Here is a 21,700-nt window from a genome sequence, read left to right as displayed (position 1 = left end):
CTTTTCTTTTCCTCTGCTCTTCGTTGTCCTTTTACTGCCCTTTTCACCTCTAGATTTTTTCTCCTTTTAATTTCCTGGATTTCTTCTGCAGCTAGATTCTCTCAATTACTACATGCTCTAATTTTTTTCTTCTTCCAGTATCCCCACTTGAGCATTACCTCCCCTGCTGCTGCAGAAAGACGCAAGGCCTTTCTTCTGCTCCTTCCTGTTCGTAAGAAAAGAGTTTTCTTGACTATCTTCTGGGAAAAGGACAGCTGCCTGAAGAACAGTGACATCATTCCTTAGCTCTCCAAGGAAATTGGTGTGGAGATCCATCAGAAAGCTGGCAGGTATCTTGTCTCCTTTTGCTTGAAGTTACAGAATGTTTTACCCATCACCTTAGCAACAAGTATGGGAAGGAGCACATGGGCCAAGCCTTTTTTTTCTTTTCCTGCAAGCCTCAAATATATGTGTGCCCAGACAAAAATAAACCACAGGGTTTTCTCTTCTATAGTTAAGCTCTACTTGAAGAAGACTCCACTTGTCTTGTGTGCCTTTTGAGATGTTCATGGCTAAGGTGATACTTCCAAGGAAGAATCATATAGCCACTACTTTAAAAAGCTGAAAACTCTTGAGGAAGAGGTGGAAGTATTCCATTCTATGGATTGACTTATGGAAAAGAAATGGATGCTGGAATGATTACAATTGTTCCTTACAGTTAGATGATATCAAGGAAATAAGTATATAGTGCTGATTTCTTGACTTTCTAGGAAATCTTATAAATTCATGCAATTCTTTGTTGCATAATTTCAGGATTGGGGCCAACGTATATGTAGGACAGACAGGGTCAACAGCAATAAAATATATCACTTGAGGCTTACAGCAGATGAATGATAACATGTAAAACGGATGCTCAGAACTCAAACAGGAGAGATAGTTGGATGTGAGCTTAATGGTAGCTTAGACTAAAATGGATTTTCTGAGCTATAGGCTGTGATGAGGAGAAATGAGATTTAACTACATATATATACAGGATATCTAGTATGACAAGAACAAAAATCTGAATACCCTGTACTCCACACCAATGAATATTTGAAGTGCTTGCAGAATATACATATAAAACATTAAATAGTTAAAATGAAGTGTGTAATTATTGCAGTGAGTATCCAGTTAATTTAGTTTTGATAAACAAATAAATAAAGCCGAAAAAACAAGGAAAGGAAAAAAAATAGAATGTTTTCATTTACATGTAAAATTGTTAGCAGAAAAACATTTTTCCCCTCTTGATCACTCACACTACCTCTTCCTGACAAGGCAGATGAGTGAGGAGGTTTTGGATAGATCAGTTGTTAAACATTCAGTGTTTGGTTTCTCTTTTGAAAGAAATCTTAGATGCTATTTATGACTCGATGATGTGAGTACTTGTCATTTACTACCCAGGACAAAGCCTAACAACTACTAGCTTAGCAATTCCATGTTTTATTCAGTGTTCTAAGAGATGAGATGAAACACATATTTTCCTACTTATTTCCTACTACAGAAAATATTTTCCAAAATTCCAGTAAATCTCAGTGTCCCTAGTAGGCAAAACACATCAGTTTGCAATGTTAGCAGCCTAGAGACAATTTTACTTCCCTAAAATAGGTAGGTTTGTTGTTTTGTTGGGTTTTTTTGTGGTTTTATTTGTTGGGTTTTTTTGTGGGGCTTTTTTCCCTTTTTTCCTTCTCCTTTTTTCCCCAGCCTGGCCTACCTTTTGTGCTTTTGGCATATCAGTGTGGCGCTGAGCACGTACAGAGCGTGCAGATTTAGGTGGCTTTATTGGAGCACAATACATCTCCAGCCTCCTCAGGTCACAACTCTGGAAGCAGCATTCGTCCACTATTCCCTTGTGGTGTAAGCGTCTACTGCTGGATCCATACCCTGTAGGCTTACCTATTCAAAACACAAATGGAAAATATTTATGTTAGAAAGAAAATGCAAAGATCTCAGAAGCAATCATATAAATTGCATTATTTTAACAGAATCACCAATGACAGTTGTAGAAGCTGCCTGCGTGTCTCAGTTCTAAGACCCCCTTCTCAGATACAGCTTTGAAAGTTATTCCTGGAAATGGCCACCTTTGATCTCTGTCTGTGGCTGGTTGCTATTTAAGCATTTGAGCAAAATTACATCTTCTTATAACAATATTATTAAAATATTTTCTTGAACTGTCTTGGCATTGAAAATGAAGCTGGAGGAAGTTGAAATCTGGCATTTAGAAGCCTTGCAAAGGAAATTTGCTCTCGGATGAAAACTGATTGTTGGGCTGACTGAGGTAGCTGGTGTTTAAAGATCATAGGTCATGCCTGTGCTATAGGCAAGTATTTTCTAATGAAACATTTACACTGAGCCACTCTGTGAAGTCAGTGTGTTCCAAAAGGGAAATAAATACCATATACCACTGCACCGGCTGTAAGATATACAAGCACAAAAGCTAGTAGGAATAAGAACTAAAGTAACAAAGTAACCCATGAAATGCAGTAAAAGTAGGAAGGTGCTTGATGGAAAATCTTAAAGAAGAATGTATTATATTCTATAGCTTTGCAGAAGGTAGGAAATGGGAATGACATAACATGTTGTTTCCTGCATTTTGAGTTTGCACTGGGCATCTGTAGAAATTACTAAATTGGCAGATGTTCAGTATTTTTCACTGAGCTCCAGTAAAGGGTGACATTTTCATTCATAGAACTATGCTTCTCTTTTTCTTTTTCTTTCAGTGATTTATGATTTCTTTAGTAACTATTGAATCTTCTGCTGTATTATGCAAAGATTACAGACCCATTATTTCCTAGGCTTGTTTGTGTGTAACCCATGTGAATGTGCAGTTGCCCTGTTATCACCAACTAGAAATGAAGGAACAATAAAGTCACAAAAATAAGTAGTTGCTTACTTACTACATCTATTTAAAAATTATGGTAGAATTTGGTTTCAGGCAGTAAAATTCTGAAAAGATTAAATGTTTTGTTTTGACATTTTCAGCATTAAGTGTTTCCATTTACAGAATGATCCACATTGGTTAAGAACACAAAAATATGGAAAAAAGGAAAGAAAACTGCACCAAGAGCCAAAAAATGAAGTAACTCAAATCAGTCATCCCTACCATTTCTTTTTTTTCCTTGCTTTTTTCTTTTTTTTTCCCCTGCTTCAGTTTTATCACTGAGACCAAAAATCTGTTATTCACAGAGTTTGGCAGGAGTTTACATTTTAAGAAATTACTCAAACTAGATAAAAGATAAGGGGACCAAAAAAAGATGAAAACTCAGTTTCTCTTTGGGAAATTATTGCCTTTAATGCTTATACAGCAAATTCTAGGTTAATATCCATATACTTGTCCTGCAGCTGTCAATTTGAAGACAACACTGCATTTTGCAGTTCTCTGTGATTAAAACATATGCCCAGTTGTGAAGAACCCTTGAGGCTTTAATGCATCTGTAAATGACAAGACCTCTAGTGGTACAGTGTGTCTAACATTTTAGCCAGCAATAGAGTCAGCTAGGAGCTAACTATCCCTATGAGCTTGGTAAACCCAGACAACAGGTTTTTAAATGTCCCTTCTTTTCAGGGACTATAAATTAAACAAAAAGAAAAACGTGCTTATTTCGTATATTGCAATCCACCAAGGGCCTCTATACTGTACCTTGTCTGCTAAACTATTTGTTTCATAAGCCTAAACAGAACGGCAAGCCAGGAGTAGATTACAGGAATATTTTGACTTGTCTGTGTGTGTGTGTTGTTTTCTCTGTTTCACTGGAAAGTGTTATAAATATTAAGACAGAGTTTCGGGGTTTTACTTCCAGACTATTTTCACTCACTAATTCACTCACTGAATTATCATATAAAGTACAAGATACTCTCTGGAGATTTTACTGGTCTGTAATCAGGTTGTCTTAGCCTAATACTTTTAAAATTTAGCAGTTATAAGAAAATGTGGAGTGCCCTTACTGTGTAGGATTTCACATTTTTTCTTACTCCTATGTAAGACATGAAAGGGCAAATTCTGTTCCTGGATATGCAGGTCTAACTCTTCCTAATAGACCCAGCTGAATGTTGAAATCAACAAACAGTTGATGAGTTAAGCTTTTCTCAGTCTGCCAATTTTTCATAAGAAAACATGCTAAAAACTACTGTTCAAGAATTTTCCTTTCAATGGTATTTCATAGCAGCCTAACAGGCATAGACATTTGTTTCATTCCTATTTTACTATTGGATACTGCTAATACTACAAATAAGGATGTACTGCTCATTGGTTAATTTAAAGTGGCTTAGCATGACCTTTCTACCTAGAGAAGAAATTACCTATTAAAAAACCAAAATATCTATCAATCCAATGGAAGATTTCAGGATTAGTAATATTTTGCACTTCTAAGAAACTTAACTATGTTAGCTCCCCATGACACAATACTACCTCTAAGTGACAAAATTTAGAATCAGCAAGATAAAATGTGTTGTCCAGGAACTTCTATGAGTTAACAACAGAACTTGATAGAAGAAATCTTCCTTCCATGTGCAGCAAGACTATAAATGTCTAATGACTGAAAGCTGCTGTTTTATAGGATCCATTCATATGCGTTATAAAGCAAATTGTCAAATGAAGTGTAAAGTTTGCAAGGTCTCAAAATTTTGTTGATTAATACGGTTAACATTTAGCTTTGTTGTGATTAAACCCAAAGATTAACTAGTTGATAGAGGTGATTTCTTTTTTTTCTTCAATCTTTCACCTCCTAACAATCTCCTAACAATCAATAGTTCTGTCCAATTTGTCTACGTTGAGCCTGTAGCTGTACAGCATTGCTTGCATTTTGAATTTTTAATTTAGCTCAATTATATAATCTGATGTTTTGTTTTCCTTAATTATTTTTTATTGAAGGCATAAGGTAAAACAGTAACGTGTAATGGGTTATATAGCATTCTACCAGATTATTGCTATCAGTTCTTTTAAAAAACTTATGACTTATTGGTAAATACAGTAATTTCAACAGGAATATATTTGGGATTTTTTACATACATAAAGTAGAGGAACTAGAGCCATTTAGTCTAACTTTTAATAACATCACTCCTTTATTTGTATGTGATGTCTTCCCGATAAGTCAAGCAGGAGCTTACACAATTTTTCTGTTGGTTGTAATCTGAAAATTCTGATTTTTATTCTTATCTAGTTACCATCTTGTGTGATTACATGGCAGTTATTTTGCCTCTTAGTGTTTACATTTAAGCACTTATCAAGTTTACAAAGTACCCATGACAAAATACCCATGACAAAATGATCCATGAAGCATTGTGTGCCTCAGTAGCAACCTTTCTCCTTCACTATCATATACATAAAGAGTTGAACCAAATCCTGAATCCTGGAATCTTTCAGATGAAAATCTCAGTTTACTTCAAAATTATATTTACAGTAGCCGTATCAAAGACATCTAACGAGTTGTTTACTTTCTGACAGAATAATAACTTTATGAAGGAGGATACAATATCTTATAGATCTTAAAAAACCTGTATGATAAATTTAACAAGTTTGGAATAGAATCACATTCAGTGATGTTGTCAGCAATGAAACTTGCTGTTTATTTACAAACTTAAATATGTATTACATGACACACTAAATTCTCATCCTTTATAAAAAGATAATATTAGTTTGGTGAAGTAAAATGTTTGATGTTTGGGCTGGTTTTGTTGTTTTGTTTCCCCAGGGTTTTTGAAAGACTAAAGTGATCCAGTATTCTTAAAATATGGATGAAATAGAAAGTGAGAATACAGGTAGAGCAAATAAATAGAAAAAAAAATAGGAAAAATTATTCTTTTTCAGTAATCGTGATTCTGGACTCTATTTCTAAGAAAGATCTGATGTTTAAATTAGTTTTAAGCTAGTAAACTTTAGATTGCTGCTGTCTTTGTAAGTCCTGCAGAATACAAAGAAAGGTGCTATCACAAAGATGAGAGAAACAATTACAAGGAGATACTGCCACTTCTACAGATATTAACAGTATTTGTCCCATCTTCTGGAATGACTGCAGGGTCAGATGGTCCCAGTTCATCGAGTTAACAAAGTATGCGCTTAGTTCTGGGCAAATGTTCAAGCTTCTACAAGGTCTGTTGGACTAAGGCACATATTCAACAGTAAGCGCATGCCTGAGTGCTGTCCTACGTAGGGACTGACGTAACTAAACACTTAAGTTGATTTCTAGACCAAACCCCTTATTTTTAGTAAATAAATGGCTGGTTGTTTTGCACATTTAATGCCACTTTTCTGTTTCTTATTTTTTTCTTATGATATTACCTTAAAATACTGACTGATCCTGCTCTGTCAGTATACTGGGCATCCATGTAGTTCTTTCCCATCTTTCTGACACAATTTGAGCACTACCTTCCAGCTGTTATCAAAAAGTCCCTTGTATTTAGTTGACCTTCAAAGTGCTGCCTGTGGACATGTAACAGTCCTAGGCATTCCTTTTTGCTGAGGTACTTTGATCTCCTTGGAGGTTACCTTCCTTTTTTGTCAGTTGCTGTCTCAAAAGAGGTTTCATATCATGTAGGTCAAAGTTCACTTAATAGAATTTTTGGCTCCCATTTAATCTACTGAACCGAACATGTGAATGTTTCCTTCCATGTGCTACAAGCAGATACGAAGTCTAGTCACACTGTTCTGAAGTCCCCTGAAAGCAGGCCAAGGTACAGCATTACAATAGTTAAACAGCTGACTTCTATACTGACAGCACTTCCTTCTAAATAATGGAAAGTAAGTGGAATAATTCAGCAGGGCTTGTTTACACTTTGTTTCTTTGTTCCCCTGCTTCCCTCTAAAATATCTCACTGGTGCTGCCATTGGTTCTGCTCTACCAATGGTTTCAAGAAGCACTGGTGTAGGTGGATTATGGAAGTTTCAATTGTTGAACCATCTAGGCGTTCTGTGGAGAATTATAATTATCATTGTAGCATTAATGGTAGAAATTACATGAGAAATAGCCCAGGATAAACACAAAGTTAATTTACTATTTAGAGGACTATAGGAAGAACTCAGGTAACATATACTGGAGCTTTTATGTGGCTCTTTATATTTGTTGTAGATACTGTTTCTTAGCCTAGCAGGAGAACCTGAGAATGCCATTTAACTGAGAAAAACATCATAAATCTGAAAACCAGGGTACTTATCACTAACCTAGTATTACAGTCAATCTTCATCTATAACTGCAACTATTAAATTTGGAAAGGCTATTGACCTGTTACTGTACTATAATATTTTACAGGGAAACTCAAAATGTTTCCATCAAAACATTTACTGCTGTGTCCAGTTCATGGCTCATAGTATCTGGATGTATGTAAGAATATTATAAGGCAGTAGGTTGGTCAAACAGAATTTTTCTGTGGCCTGAGCATCAAGGTTGAGAGTTTATGGTGTTACAGTACAATGTAGTAACTTAACAAGCACATCCTGTATGCTAGATCCAGACAGGGAGCTGGTTGGAGTGGTTTTGAGTTGCATGTACTGTCTATCTGACTTACGGTGGAAGGGAAGACTAGGAATGCTGGGTTTGAGATTCGTCTTACACAGCTGCACCACCTGAAAATTAGGGATCTAGTCTAAGATAGTCAAGTCAACAAGCAGGTGTGTCTGGAGATGGGTTTATTTCTGTTTCGAATGCTTTACTTAAAATGAAATGCTTGCCCTCTGCAGGTGCCTGTGCTCTTTCATCAACTACAGATAAAGCTGTTTGATCTAGCCTTAGCGTGCATGCACAACTTCTAGAAAACTGAACTCAAAGAAAATGAATTCCATTTAATGTGATTTGTCCTAAATCACAAAATATATCACGGTTATAGTACATTGCCATTCTCTTTTATTTCCATTTTAACAATTAAATATAATGATACATTGTTCTAAAAAGCATACCAGCCAGAGTACTGTTTATTTATGTATCTCCATACCTCTTTTACTATATTCTGTATATCAGGCTAGTGTTCTTTTCTATTTTTACATTCTAAATGTGTGTATATGCAAAATAAGAGATTGTTGATGTCACTTTTCATCTGCTTATGATCTTAGAGAAATGTTTTCATGTTATATTGGTAATACTTCTTGAGGGTTCTCTGGAGTTTCTAATCTGTATTTGGAAAATTATGAGTCAATGTTCAATCAGCAGGCAATGTCTGTATTTTGATACTTCTATGAGCTGCTACAACAAACAAACAAACAAGCAAACAACAAATCTTGTGAATTGTTGTACAGAACTGTAACAGAACTGTAACAGAAATACCTCAAGGTTTAAACGTTGCAAAGTAGGCAATCTGATTTTAATGTAAATAAGTTGCATGTGTTTTGAAGCCACAATATTTAATATTTAACTTTCATTTTCCTTGAATGTTTTGCTAGTGCCAAAAAATAATTATGCTTAGACTGATTCTTGTTTGTATTCATCAAAATGAGCATATATTAGCATTTATAAATGCTCAATGAATGGATGCTCTAGCTCTGAAGTCTAATTTAATATGCATGAGAATAGAGGATAAGCTTTATCAGTATGCACGAGTAAAATCTTTATGAAAGCATATGCATTTGTTAATACTGAGATATTTCACTAGAGCTATTGCTTTGTGGAATACTGGAGCGCCTTAATTACCAAGTCTAAGGCAAAAGGATGTTTGCTTATTGCCCTGAAGTTCTAGGTAAGACTGGGAAAACAGGCACTCCATACTGATCTATAAGAGAAATCTATCAAGACTTCACAGAGTTTTTTGCCTGAATAATTAAGATTTATAAGCTGCACCTTATAAAAAAATGAAAACTCTGTTTTTCATATAGAGGATAAAATAACCATTTTACTTCTTTAAAGTCAGTTAGCTGACACATGCAGATGTATTCCAAAAGGTGTTTTAATTTTTAATTTGTATGTTTATTTGGTCTGCCACACAGTAGTATAAGGTAAAGTTTTCCTCTAGAAATACGCTTTCAGAAGCACTTTTTTCTTCATTGTGTATTTAATTGGAAAAAGAATCTCTTCTTACCCTAAATTTATTTCCAAAGTACAACACTTGTAACAATTTCCTCTCACATATAGTTGCATTGTATCTGCCCTTTTTATGGAATGGCTGCTTTGGAGGCCTTTAGGTATACTAAACATACGCTAGAACCATTATGCTTCATACGGTAGTTCCTCAGCCAGTTGCAACGTGTGAAGAGAAAGACCTGTATTTTTGTGAGTGTTGCACTGGGAATGAAACTGAAATTTCGGAGTAAAAAAAATTCAGAAAGAGTGAGAAACAATATAATGTATTATTTTACACCAGTTCAGTGCTCTAGAGGGTGAAACTCATGCCAACCTAGCACAATTTACAAGCCTACGTCAGATTCCAGGGTTGGAAAGTGCCAGATGCTGCCAAAAAATATATATACTTTGGCAAAGTAAATGCTTTGCTGGAAAGAAACTCACTATTGCAAGAATAGCCAGGTTTATCAGGGTTTAGGACAAGATAATTAGAAACCAGAACAACCAGTATACCATTGTTACATTTGAATGTTGCCCCTTTATTGCATCAAGGATGACAACAGTAATAGTCATCCATCCGTAATGAGAATACATTCTGTCTTCTTCTTCTATATGTAGTCAGTGCTTACACTTGTGTGTGGTGTGGAAGGGTGATCAATCGTAACACCTTCCATACCCTTCTTACCGCACAGTAAATATAAACCTGCCTTTTATTTGGATTACCACATTAATAACAATGCCAAGCCGTAACTGAGTGAAATCATACCATCACTGAAAACACCAAGAAATATTTTAGTGCCGTCAGGATTATGACCTGATGAATCAGGTGCCAAAAGTTACTTATTTATAACCTGATTCAAGGTCTATTAAAATCAATGAAAAGACTTCCATTGCCTTTAGTAGGCTTATAAGCACCAGGCTGATAAGAAACAATTACTTGCTTTTTCTTCCAAACTTACAGTTCAGTGAGTAAATATGATCTTAATGGCATTTAGAGAGATTTGCAGGGAATGGATGTGGTATGATTCCTCGAAGGAGGTGAGAACAAAAGAATACTGATGTAAAATGTGAAGCCAGAATGACTGCTATGTGGTTAATGCCACTGACCACATAACTATCAGTACATTGCTTTTAACTGTGTAATCAGGATTCTTCTCTCTATAAATACTCTTTCTCAGCTGTATTCTGAGAAGTTAAAGCAAATAACAAATGGCAAACATTTACAGACAGGTACTTTTGTTCCTGCATTTTGGAACCATCATCTGGTTAGAAGCAGAAGGTATGAATGGGTGAATGGCTGTTGACTGAAGTAATTCCTGTCTAACACCTTTCACACTATCCAGGAGGGCACTTATCGACATGGTACAATTTTTATTTCTGTTTATACAGTAGTAGCACTTACAGGAGGGTAAGCAGTTGAGTGCAGGCCACTGTCATCTTCTACAGAGGTAGAGAATTTTCATTCCCTTATGAGAAACAAGTGTGACAATAAGAAAGAAGGCAGGAGGGAGAAATAAGATAACAGTAAGGGCCCAGCTCACTTGTCACACTAGTTTTGCACTTGTCTAATGCAGTTAACTTCAGTGGATTTACTTGAATGTGCTTTAAGTTCTAGAGCTATAAGCTTCATTTAGTAAGATCTGATATCATTGTTGAGGGCTTTGTCAGCAAGAAGCGTCTGACCTTGTACAATAATGCAGCACCAGAGCATAAGGAATAAGCAAGATTCAGCTTTGTATCTGTGCAAGTGTCTGAATCTTGTTTAGACTTACAGTTATTCAACCTTGCTGTACAAGTCAGGATGACATTACTTTAATTATTTCAAAAATTACTTTAAGCACGGTAAAATGACTTAATGCTTTTGAAAGAAGTCCAGCATGTAGTTTTCTTATGGCCAACAGTTTAAATGTGAATTATTTTCCAGAAAACTTGTTTTGGGTTGTCTGCTACTTTTGGCATATTGGGATACTTTTGCTTGTGAAGATTGACTTGCGAGATTCCTGATTAGCAAGGACAAATTAACCACTACATGAAGAAAGGGAATTAAGACAGAAAGACTAAGGGACAGATTCTTTGTTTTCACTGATGTTAAACAGTGCTTTATCCTAAATTAAGAGAACTCTTTGCAGAGAAAGATAGTTCTTAATTTGAGCAGTATTTCTGGAATCTACATATCAATTATTTGCACAAGAGAAGGCTGTGACAGTGCCAGGAACTGAACTTCCATCAACGTAAGTACCAGGCCAATGCTTTAACTGTATACCTGACTTACTTTAAACTTATTTTTGCATCAGTAGGACATATAAAAAAATTAATCTTGAAATGAAACACTCCTTTAAGGTCATGATGCTCCTGTTAAACTTGCCTAATGAGATAAAAGAATTGAAGCTTTCCAGCAGAGTACATGGTTGTTAGGGAGTGAGGATGAAGTCACTGGGATGAGAAAGGGACAGTAAGATGTGTCTGGAAACAAAGCCAGAACTAAACCTAGATAAAATATACTGTTATGCTTGATTTACTTTTCACTCTGGTTTTCTACCAGTTGTAGCTCTACTCTTTAGTGATTTAACACTGCAATAGGAGCTAGGAGAATCAGCTCTAGTTACAGGAAGGTAAAGAAACAGAATTCACTGCTGAATAATTAGTTAAACTATTCTTGTTACCCTTGACCATCCAGGTCACCTTTTAATTACTGAAGACATGCAGAGGGATTATAAAGGAACAGTGGTACAGTGCAGGAAGAAATTGGTTCCAGTATAACATTTAAAATACCAAATCTATAGTTTCTGTAGGATCATTGAAAATGGAAGTGCTTATAGGCAGTAAAGTTGGTTTATGAAGCAAATAGGAAGTAATAATTTTTTTTACATGGCTGACAATGCCCTCTCCAGTCACAGTTTTTAAAAGGGAATGTGCTTTCTGAGCAGCTTTTTAAGTTCTCACTTGCTAAGTTTCAATGGCCTTTTCAGGGAAGTTCAAAGGTTTTTTGAAAGTTTGTTTCCATTTAAAGAGGTTTTCTAAGTGCACAGAATTATTCCTTTCTTTTACTATATCCTTTCTAACTTGTTTAGGCTTGATTAATAGTTGAAATATCTGCATCATTCAAAGATGCTTTTCAATGGCTTCTATTTTTTTTGCAATCTTGCTGTCCTTTTGTTTCACTGAGTTTGTTTTTTGGATAATGCAGGGATATTGTAAACTGTAAAAGGGTTGTGGCAAAGTTGATCTGGCTTTTAAATTGCATGTGATCACTGACTTCTTTTGAGCCAGAACTTCGTACATGCACAATCATTTAAGCAAAGGAGTCCAGCTCACAAGAATGATGAATAAGTATGCTTACAATGGTGTAGACTTTTTCATTTATCTTATTAGTGTATTAATGTTAAAACTTAATGCTTTAATGTAAAAGTAAGCACTTTAAAATGTGCTTCAGTCTAGCAAATCATTCTCCTTAACGCTGGTCCAGTGTTGTTGCACATCATGACATCCACTTCACCATGCTGAGCTTACTCCTGTTCTGGAGCTGTGGTCACTATGAAAGAAAAAAAGAGTATTGTGGAAGAGTGAGAAAAATACTTGTCTTAAGCATATTTGGCCAGTGGAGGGCTTACATGGTATCACAGAATATGAGAAAGTAAAGCCAGATAATTTTTACAAGGGCATTTCTACAGAATCTCTTTTATTCCTGTATTGGTTATTAGAAATAAGAGACGTTTATAATTCTCAAGCCTTAACACTATCGTTCAATATTTGTTCCTTTAAATGCTAATAAATCTCAAAGCCTGGAGGACTTTGAAGAAAACTTTTGATCATCTGAAAGAATAGATTCTGAGTTGTATCTGAAGATATTTATCTGACATTGGCATCAGTATTAAGCCCTTTATTTATGTTGTAAATCTTTAGATATTTATTTCTGTACCTACAAGTTACTTAGCTGTATTTGAAATTAATAATCCATTATTCAAATCTGACATTAAAAGTCAATCTGTACAAAGGAAAATTATATTCAGGCATATATTGTTACTACCCAAAGTTTGACTTAATAAGGTAATAAATATTTTCAAATAACTATCCTTTAGTAGTTCATTATAATTAATCCTACAATTAATCTGATATTGATATAAACCAATTTGAAGAGGGTAGAAAACAATTCTTCCACACAACCCCCCGTGCCAAAACACCAAAATCCTTGTAATTTTTTGTTCTTTTCTGCTTCTATCTAATTTAATACAACTAAAGGAATGCACAAATGCACAAGGGAGGTTAAGTAATTTTCAGGTATTATGGATGTTCAATTCCAAATCGTTACTTTGGGTTTTTGTTTTGGTTTGCTTTGGTTTTTTAACATATTCAAATTACCTTTGTCATTAACTACACAAATGTCATTAAAACGTCAATAATCTAAACAATTTCCTCTGATTCCTAAAAGTGCTCTTACATATTTGTGATAGTACTTGCAACTTCCTGCACTTTTAGTATTTATACACTTTGAGTGTGGATGTAGATGCCAGGAGTATTTCTTTCTCAGCCTTTCTGCACCAAAACTTTTTAGAGTTCTTTCCATCGAGAGTGATATTTGGATAAAATATGAACACTGCTCTCACTGAATCTTTGGTCAAAATGTATACCAAATAAAAGTTCTCTGTGGTTTGGGAAAGTTGGATTAGGTTTTTTCCCCTTGTTTTTCCTTTTACATTCCTCTGTACTCCCCTTTGCTAGCCAGAAAAGGAGGTGCCAAAATAACCCAAGGAGGCTCTGCAGGCTGTCCAGAAGTGGGAATTTCAGCAAGTTCAGTGAGAGTCACTGCTCATGCAAGATTTCCAGAGTAAGCGCCTTAACCAGGACAGCACTTTAATTTTGCAGAATCATTTCCCCCATTAGTGAAAGTTTCAGGTCCTCATCCAGTATAAAATCCTAAATGGAAGTGAAATCAAGTCACTTTCACAATTCTGTTTGTATAAAATGGGCCTAATTTTCTCTTCTTTGCTTCTAAATGATTACCTAAACTGCATCTCTTGTGATTTTGCTTGATTATTTGCAGTCTCACCTCATCTGTCAGTTGCTTATTCCATTCATGCATCACCTCTTGTCTTCTTCTAGTATCACTTCATAACTTTTCAAATGAATTTCCTAAACTCATTCCAGCATTCTAGGTATTCTTTGTTTATCCCTCTAGCAGTTAGACAGCAGGGTATTCAATAAGTCGTTATCAATTTAAACTTTATAATTGTGTTGACTTTCCATCCAGCATTATAAAACTGCTATGCAATCAACTGTGATCACTCTAAAGATTAAAAACATAAGCATAAAAGATTGCATATGGTTTTCTTTATACAACTTTAGAACCATATTGCTTTTAGACTGGATAAATTTAACATATATCTCATTTAGAATTAGTGACATTAAAATACAATCAACATAAGCATCATCCTTGCTATTTATTTTAATCTTAGTGATACAAAGCAGAAACTGAAAGTTTTGATGCAAGAAGTAGCTGCATATTATGGATCTGTGGGGGACCGAATCTGTCTTTGACTCTTTACATGTCTGCCTCTCTCTACCAGCATGAATGTGATCTTTTGCCAACAACTACTACACAGTTTCTTCATAGAATATTACTTGTACCATGGAGGCAGGCATATGCTGCCTCTCCAATGGCTTTTTGTTTCTTCAACTGTACATAGTATGTGAATATTACATTAGTTGCGTGCTGTAGTGAAATGTATAGGTTTTTTTCTCTGTCATATGAGACAGAAATGGATGTATTGCAATGAAGCCATATCACTAGCAAATAAATCTCAGTGCTAGAATTTCTTGAATATTATTTATATTATAGAGCAAGCTGGTTATGCCTCTGGAAGAGTTGAGTGATCAGCACATAACATATTAAATTTACATTAGTACGTAAGGTTTACAAGAAAATCTTTCTGTCATTTTAATGATTTTTATAAATTGTACTTTGTGTCAAGGTCTACTGAAAAAAACATAAAAAAGTATTTACCTGACAGGACTGCAATTTATGTCTGCATAATTCTCAGGCTTTTTTATTCCTTTTTCTATTAAGACTGGTTTTATGGCTGCTCACGTATTAACCCTGAAATCACATTATCTGTAACACCCATTAAGACTTGTTGTAAATATTTATACTTATTTTCCTTCAGCTTTGTGATCCAGATTTTGCAATTGTTGCATCTTCTGGCCAGTGTGTGTTGCCAGAATGCCTGGAGACTGACAGGGGCATTGTAGTCATTGTTTTGCTACGTTATTTGTGTGTAAAATATGGGTGGTAGGTTCAGTTTCTTTTTTACACTAGAGGGCCCCTTCACACTTGGTTAGCAGTGTGGCAGCACCTACAAGTCAGAGCAGTGGAAACTTGCTGCAGCGTGTGTGACTGAACCACAGGATGTAACAGGCTCACAGTGTCTTTGCTTCACAGAAATTGCTTCTGCACATTGTGAAACTGTCACCTCACCTTTGATAATTTTCCTTCATTCTTACCACATAAGGTGGGAAGAACAGGAACACTATCGAACTGTTTCTGAACAAAGAGAAGTTAAGATTCACTCCCCCTTCAGTTTATGAATACACGTGAGAATGATGAATGCCTTAAGCCAGGTGGCAAACTGAAAACCTCACCTTGAAGGTTTCCTAAAATTGTGGTCACCAGGTAAGATTTTTAGGGGCTGTTGAAAGCCACTTCAACTTGTCTATCTGCTGTTGGCGTGCCTGAGTCCGTCTAATTTCAGTAATGGGATCAGTATTTGTACGGATTGAAGAAAATGCTTATGCTAGCTTTTCATGTTGCGGTAGCTTTTCCTGTCAGTATTTGGACCTTGGACTACAGTGGCTCAAATAACAGACAAGAACTAGAAAGTGAGAAGAAAGCTTAACTGCTGGAGTTAGGCACCCCCATGTGATAATTCCTCTTGACCTTTTTAGACCAGAATTTCAGATAACTTTGACCTGCAAATACAGTTCTGGGTTTTGAAAAATAAATTGGTAGAGAAGGTGTGCAAATCAGGAAGTAAAACATTTCTCAGATGTCTGTCCCAAACTCTGTCCTTTGCCCTCTTTTTTTGCACTTTTAATAGTTTTTTTAATTGTCTACACAGATATTTCTTAGTATTAATCAGGATAGGCTTTTTTAATTTCTAGTTTACATAAAGTATTATGGTAGAAAACTAGGAAATTTAGAGACAAAATAGTTGTGTGCTCTACTTCAGTAACCTTTTAAATTTCTAAAATAATTGAAGTGTATTCAGTGCAGTTGTGTAGCAAATAGTGTTACCCATTCAAGTAACAAGATCAGAAATTTTTCCCAAAACACTGAGTTATGCTGATATTTTAAAGTATTGCTACTGACCTCCACAGCTTAATTTCTTAAGCCCTTCCCTGCTCTTTGTCAGCTTCATGCTTGGGAAATGTCACTGGAGTGACAGCTGGTGGAGTGAAGGCAAAGAGGAGAGAGAAAGCAATGAAAAATGCTTGGAACATTTTGCTGTACTGTAGGGAGGAAAGATACCTGATATATATATAAAAAAAATGTAGCTCTAAAAATCCACAATATGTTCCATGCTATGTAAAAGACTGATTAATGTTGGTTGTAATTAAACTCATATGCATAATGAGCAGTATATTTACTAGAACTTCTTGTGATTCTTCAATAATGCAGCAACAAGGAAGATTATCCTTTCTCTTACTCAAGGAAGACGTCACTGTACTGATAAGTAGGACTTAGGAAAGGTTTATGTTCTTAGCACTAGAATTAAACACTGTAATACTGCTTTTAATATAGTAATTTCTAGCTCTACCAATTTTCAATGATTATCGTGCAAGATCATTAGGAAATTCAGAAGTCATTTCTCTGGTTTGTGAGCGAAAGAGTGGGGTAATCCAAGGATAAATAAGCTCCCTACTGTAATGTTCCTGTACCACTGAATCACATCTGGCAAATATCTACAAGGTTTTTCAAAATGATATGCTGTAAAATTGCTAAGGAATGCAGTCTTCAAAAATTTAAACATATTGTTAACATTTTAATTTTGAAGTTGGTAGTGATTGAGTACTTTATTTCTTTCCTAATAGAACAGACATTCTTAATTTATTATTTCACATTAGATTTTCACATTTTCAGGATAAAATATCAGTGATAGGACACTTGTTATTTCTTCTTCAGAAGAAGAAACCAGACATTATTCCACGTCCTGTATCTTGCTCAGATTCATTTTGACTCATTTCTGTATAGAAATTGCTGAAACCTCTCCAGAGTTCTTCATGGACCATTCATTTGTTATTGTCTCAGTACTCTGGTGCAATAATATAAAGTTGTATTTACTGGATGTAGAAGAAGAAAGATTAAGAGTTAGCTCTTCTGGATGGGCTATATGGCATCTGGTATAGCTCAAGCTGGAATCTTTGAGGGGCAGCCCAATCCCTAAAGAATAATTCATCCTGCCTTATTGCACAAAGTGTCTGAAAATTAAATACTTCTGCATAAGCAAACTAAATATCCTGTAACATTTTCATTAACTGGGCAGAAGAACACAATGTTTGGTAATCAAACATATAAATTATGATGGTTTGGCGCCATAATATTACCATTGACATTAACAGTTGGAGCAAATAACTACACCTAAACTATATTTTACCTGACAGTTTCTGATATTAATCTCTGCCTCAACATTATAGCTTAACCAAATCTTAACTGTCTGGGTTTTAAGTTTTGCACATTGTGCATCTTTGGTACTTTTTTGAGGTTTTTTTTTTTCTTCTAGTGCAGGAATGGGACAGAGAAAGGTGCAGCTAAAACCATTGAGTCATTTCCAACAGTAAGATTAGAAGCCACATGGTTTGTCCCTATTAAAACATAACCCCCTCTTCTTTGAAGTGTATGGCTGTTTTATTGAATAACCCTTGTGCTTCTGCAATGTGAAGGTGGAATTCAGGGAGAAGGCAAAAAAGGAACTTCTTTGGTTCAGGTATGCGCACTTATGTCCTGCATATGGAAATTCACCTAAAATTGCAAATTTCCAAGGTTCTGAGGTACTTCTCAGTAAAGGTAGGTATAGCTATTAGTCCATCATAAATATTTACCAGTTTGGTTCTCTGAAGATTCGGGCTGCAACAACTGAGATTTTTTTATACAACCCTCATGATAAGGTCAAGGAGTTGTCATCTGGCAACTCTCCTCTTTAGAATGGCTGCTATCATTTGTTACTGCTACCACAACTGAACCTGCTGTCTGATATTGAGATTTTCCCATCTGAACATTGAGATGAGTGTTCTCTTAATATTTTTTCTTGGACTCTACTGAGATTGAAGGTAAATGAGACACATCCACTTTGCGGTCAGATGATTTGATGTATTTCTATAGACATCTTTCACAGTTTTCTTCACAGTCTGCATTAACCAGGACTGCAAGATTGATACTTATATAGCTATTCCCTGACATGCAATTGCTAGTACACAGTGCAGTCACTGCCCAACCCAGATCTGGTAGGAAAAATTGGACAAAGTTGCATGTGCAGTGCGTTTGTGAGAGGAGAACTGTCCTTGAAACCTGGTTCAAACATGATTCACCCTCAAAGGAATCAAAGTCCTAGTTCAGGTAAGGTAGCTGCCAAACACAGAGCTTTATTAGCAACTTTTAAAGGCCTCTCTGTCTTAAATCACGTTTTCTTCTGACTCATCATTTTTACGCCCTTCCAAATGAAATTTTTCTTCCTTGTTTGCAACACCTTTCTCTTACTGCTAATTCTCATGTTGTTGTTTTTTTTTCATGTAATTCTGATGTATAATGTTTGTTTTTAAAAGAAATACACTAGAATATTGAGTCCTTTAAATTAATAATGGATATCTCAAAGCTCAGACTAAGAGGTTTTGGGGTTTTTTTCTATTGTTCCTGCCTTAAGAATAGTGGAAAATTTTGAACAGAGTTTCTATTAAATTTGAAGGAGCAAAACTTTTCTCAGTGTTTTTTTTCCCAAATCAAAGTTACTTAGCAATTCTGAAAAAGAATATGTTCACAGTTCATTAACACAGTATTGACCCAGAACCAACAGTTATCCTACCTACAGGGAAGTCATTGACTTCAGGAAATTAACCTCATGGGAATATTGATAGGAACAGGGTTAGGAAAACAGCATGCAAGGCAAGTGCACTCTTCTCTGAGGCGACTTTTTTGATTTATTGCCTCATCTCTGTGTTAACACTGGCAGAATGCTGTGGAGAATGAAAAGAAATTGCTTACTAGACTCTACCACTTTATTGAGGATGCAAGGAAAGTGGTGTGAAAAGTGGAATGTGTGGGGAATTAGAGTGAGAGCACAGTATTTTGTTGCTGGCAGATGTCTGCTAGGCTTCACCATTTTACTGGGGTGGTACAATTCAGTTGTTATGACACATCCAGGAAGAAAAACAGAAAACACGAGCTGGAGGCTTGGAGAAAATTAAATGATGATGACTCAGAACTTACATCCCAAAGTAAAATGAAGATTGAAACACTGCAGAGTTTAGCAGAGGAATCTGAAGCACACATGAAGAAATGAGCTTCCAATTTGCTGAAGCTTTGCACCCATCTTCAGATGAAGAGGGTAACATTAGAAAGCTAGTGTCAAGGTGAAAAGCAAAGATGATTACAAATAAACTGAAAGCTGAGCCTATGTTTTTGCTGCCATTCCCTTTCTAAATATTCTTTTTGTTCAGTGTGTAGTCAGTCCCACATCTGCTTCTGCTGAAATCCAAGGAAAAGTGTTTCAGTGCCTAGAAGTGTTATTGTTTGACTCGTTTGGCTGGGAGAATGAGTCTCAAGTAACCTATGAACTCTGTGCCATATACTTGCAGTAAGCAGAGGGCCTGCTGGGGTGATCTACTTAACTTGCCATTAAGTTTTATGTAACTGTTATAGTACTGTTTAAAAATGGTTTGAGGGATTCTCTGCAGTAATATGGCATGCATTAACTTCTAGTTTTAAAGTAGTAGCCAGTTTTTATCCCTTATGTAAATATATCTATTTTTATTGTATTTACTGAACTGTCTTCCTAAGTCAGATAGACTATTACCTATAATTTATCACCCTTACTGCACTGTGGCATTTTGCTTAAAACTTTAACCCTTCTAGTGGTTGCGTTATATATGAGTTACATATGAGCTTCTGAAAAATAATATTTCTGTGGACCTGAAAGGTTACCTGAATCAGGGGATTTCAAAAGCATTTAAGCGGTGAATAAATATCATTGCCTCATTTTCACACATGGTGAAATTAAGACAAATACAGATAAAATTGGTTTGTTCAAGGTTATGTAAGCTGGTTAGTCCCAAAGCTAGAAATAGTCATAGCCCTCCCAGCTGCTTTATTCTTTATCCATTGCCTATCTATAGAAGTACTTGATCTGTCCTCTGAAATATGAAAGGTGAGAGAGAGTTTACACCAATTAGGCTTCTCCTATTAGGAGGTCTTATTTATGGATTTGTCGATTGCATAGAAAGGGAGTGTGTTGGCCATAATTGTGCGCTGCTGGACTAATACATTTCACTAATATATTCACCTTTTTTTTTTTAAATGAGTGCAAAATTTTTAAATATATTTTCTGTGCTCATGAGAAATTGTTTAGGAACATGATCACCTTATGCGTCATATCGAGAAATTGAGTTACTATGGCTTTGATAGTGGAATAATCTGTGTCCTGAATTCTTGTGCACTTTAAGTGGCAGTTAAAACTGTGAAGTGTTGAAAGATGGGCTGGTGGTCTTGTTATTTATTACCAGAGAAATTCAGGTCCTTTAATCTTTGCCAAAGAAGCTGTAATTCAGTGTAACCCAGATTATGGTGTTGTATGGGATATATCATTCCTTATCTTGTGAAAGCGTAACCTCAAACCTCATTGAATAAGATGCATCCTACAGAAAGCCCTTATTTCATATTTTTATGTGTCCTTTTTATGTGTTAGTGGTATCCTCAGTAGATTATTGAGAGGGCAAAGGCTGCATTACACCACTGCTAATGACTGTGATCACATAAAAGAATAATCAGTCCAACATAGTGTTTTCTGGTCTACAGCTCCAACATAGTGATATTCCAAAACGACAGCTAACAGATAAGAACAGATACTCCCTACTCCATGTCACTTGAGACTAAGGGTATGTTTCATTTCCTTTAGCAGTACCTGGCAATACTGAGTTTTGTTTATCACCAGACAATTGGCAACAAAATGTATTCCTGGTCAGTGCTTTGCTGCTGCCTTGCACAGCAGCTGCTCTGGAATTTCTGCAGCTCTCAGGAATGAAGCAATTTCTGTCTCTCCAGTGAGAGCAGAAGGAGGCTAATGATTATTTGGAAGGGTGCTTATACTTGAAGAAAAGGAGAGCAGGATTACATTCCAGTTTCTGCTACATGCTGTTCTCCATTGCTTATAGTTGTCAGGCCTAATAAGGACTAAGTTAACTTGGACTGATAAATATACCATTTACTCACCAATTTGGGAGTACCATGCTTCTATTTATTGACTGCATATGTTTAGGTGTGTTGTGGTCCATTTGAATGTAGAAGCTCAAGTATATTGTCTTCTATTAAGGAGATCAGGACTAGCTGTCATAACAGACTATACAACTATGAGTTATGCTGATGATGAAACTTGTTCTTATTGTGTCTCTCGTCTGAATCCAAGCAGTGTTAACACTTACTTAACAAGTTTTAGATTTTCTTT

The 21,700-nt window shown here is 35.7% G+C and overlaps 1 protein-coding gene across 1 annotated transcript in view; it reads right to left on the bottom strand.

The window, feature by feature from the left end:
• Nucleotides 1-21,700, bottom strand: part of IGF1 (insulin like growth factor 1) — a 50,263-nt gene that overhangs the window by 9,341 nt on the left and 19,222 nt on the right. Inside the window, exon 3 of the mRNA XM_061371893.1 lies at nt 1,730-1,911. Within this exon, the coding sequence (XP_061227877.1) occupies nt 1,730-1,911 (182 nt within the window). The remainder of the gene's footprint in view (nt 1-1,729; nt 1,912-21,700) is intronic.

The sequence above is a fragment of the Neopsephotus bourkii genome, unplaced genomic scaffold (genome assembly GCF_033783945.1).
Source record: "Neopsephotus bourkii isolate Nb327-2 ecotype Australia unplaced genomic scaffold, CSIRO-AGI_Nbou_v1 NB_1589, whole genome shotgun sequence".
NCBI classification, from domain to species: Eukaryota; Metazoa; Chordata; class Aves; order Psittaciformes; family Psittacidae; genus Neopsephotus; species Neopsephotus bourkii.
This window is presented reverse-complemented; position numbering and strand designations above follow the sequence as displayed.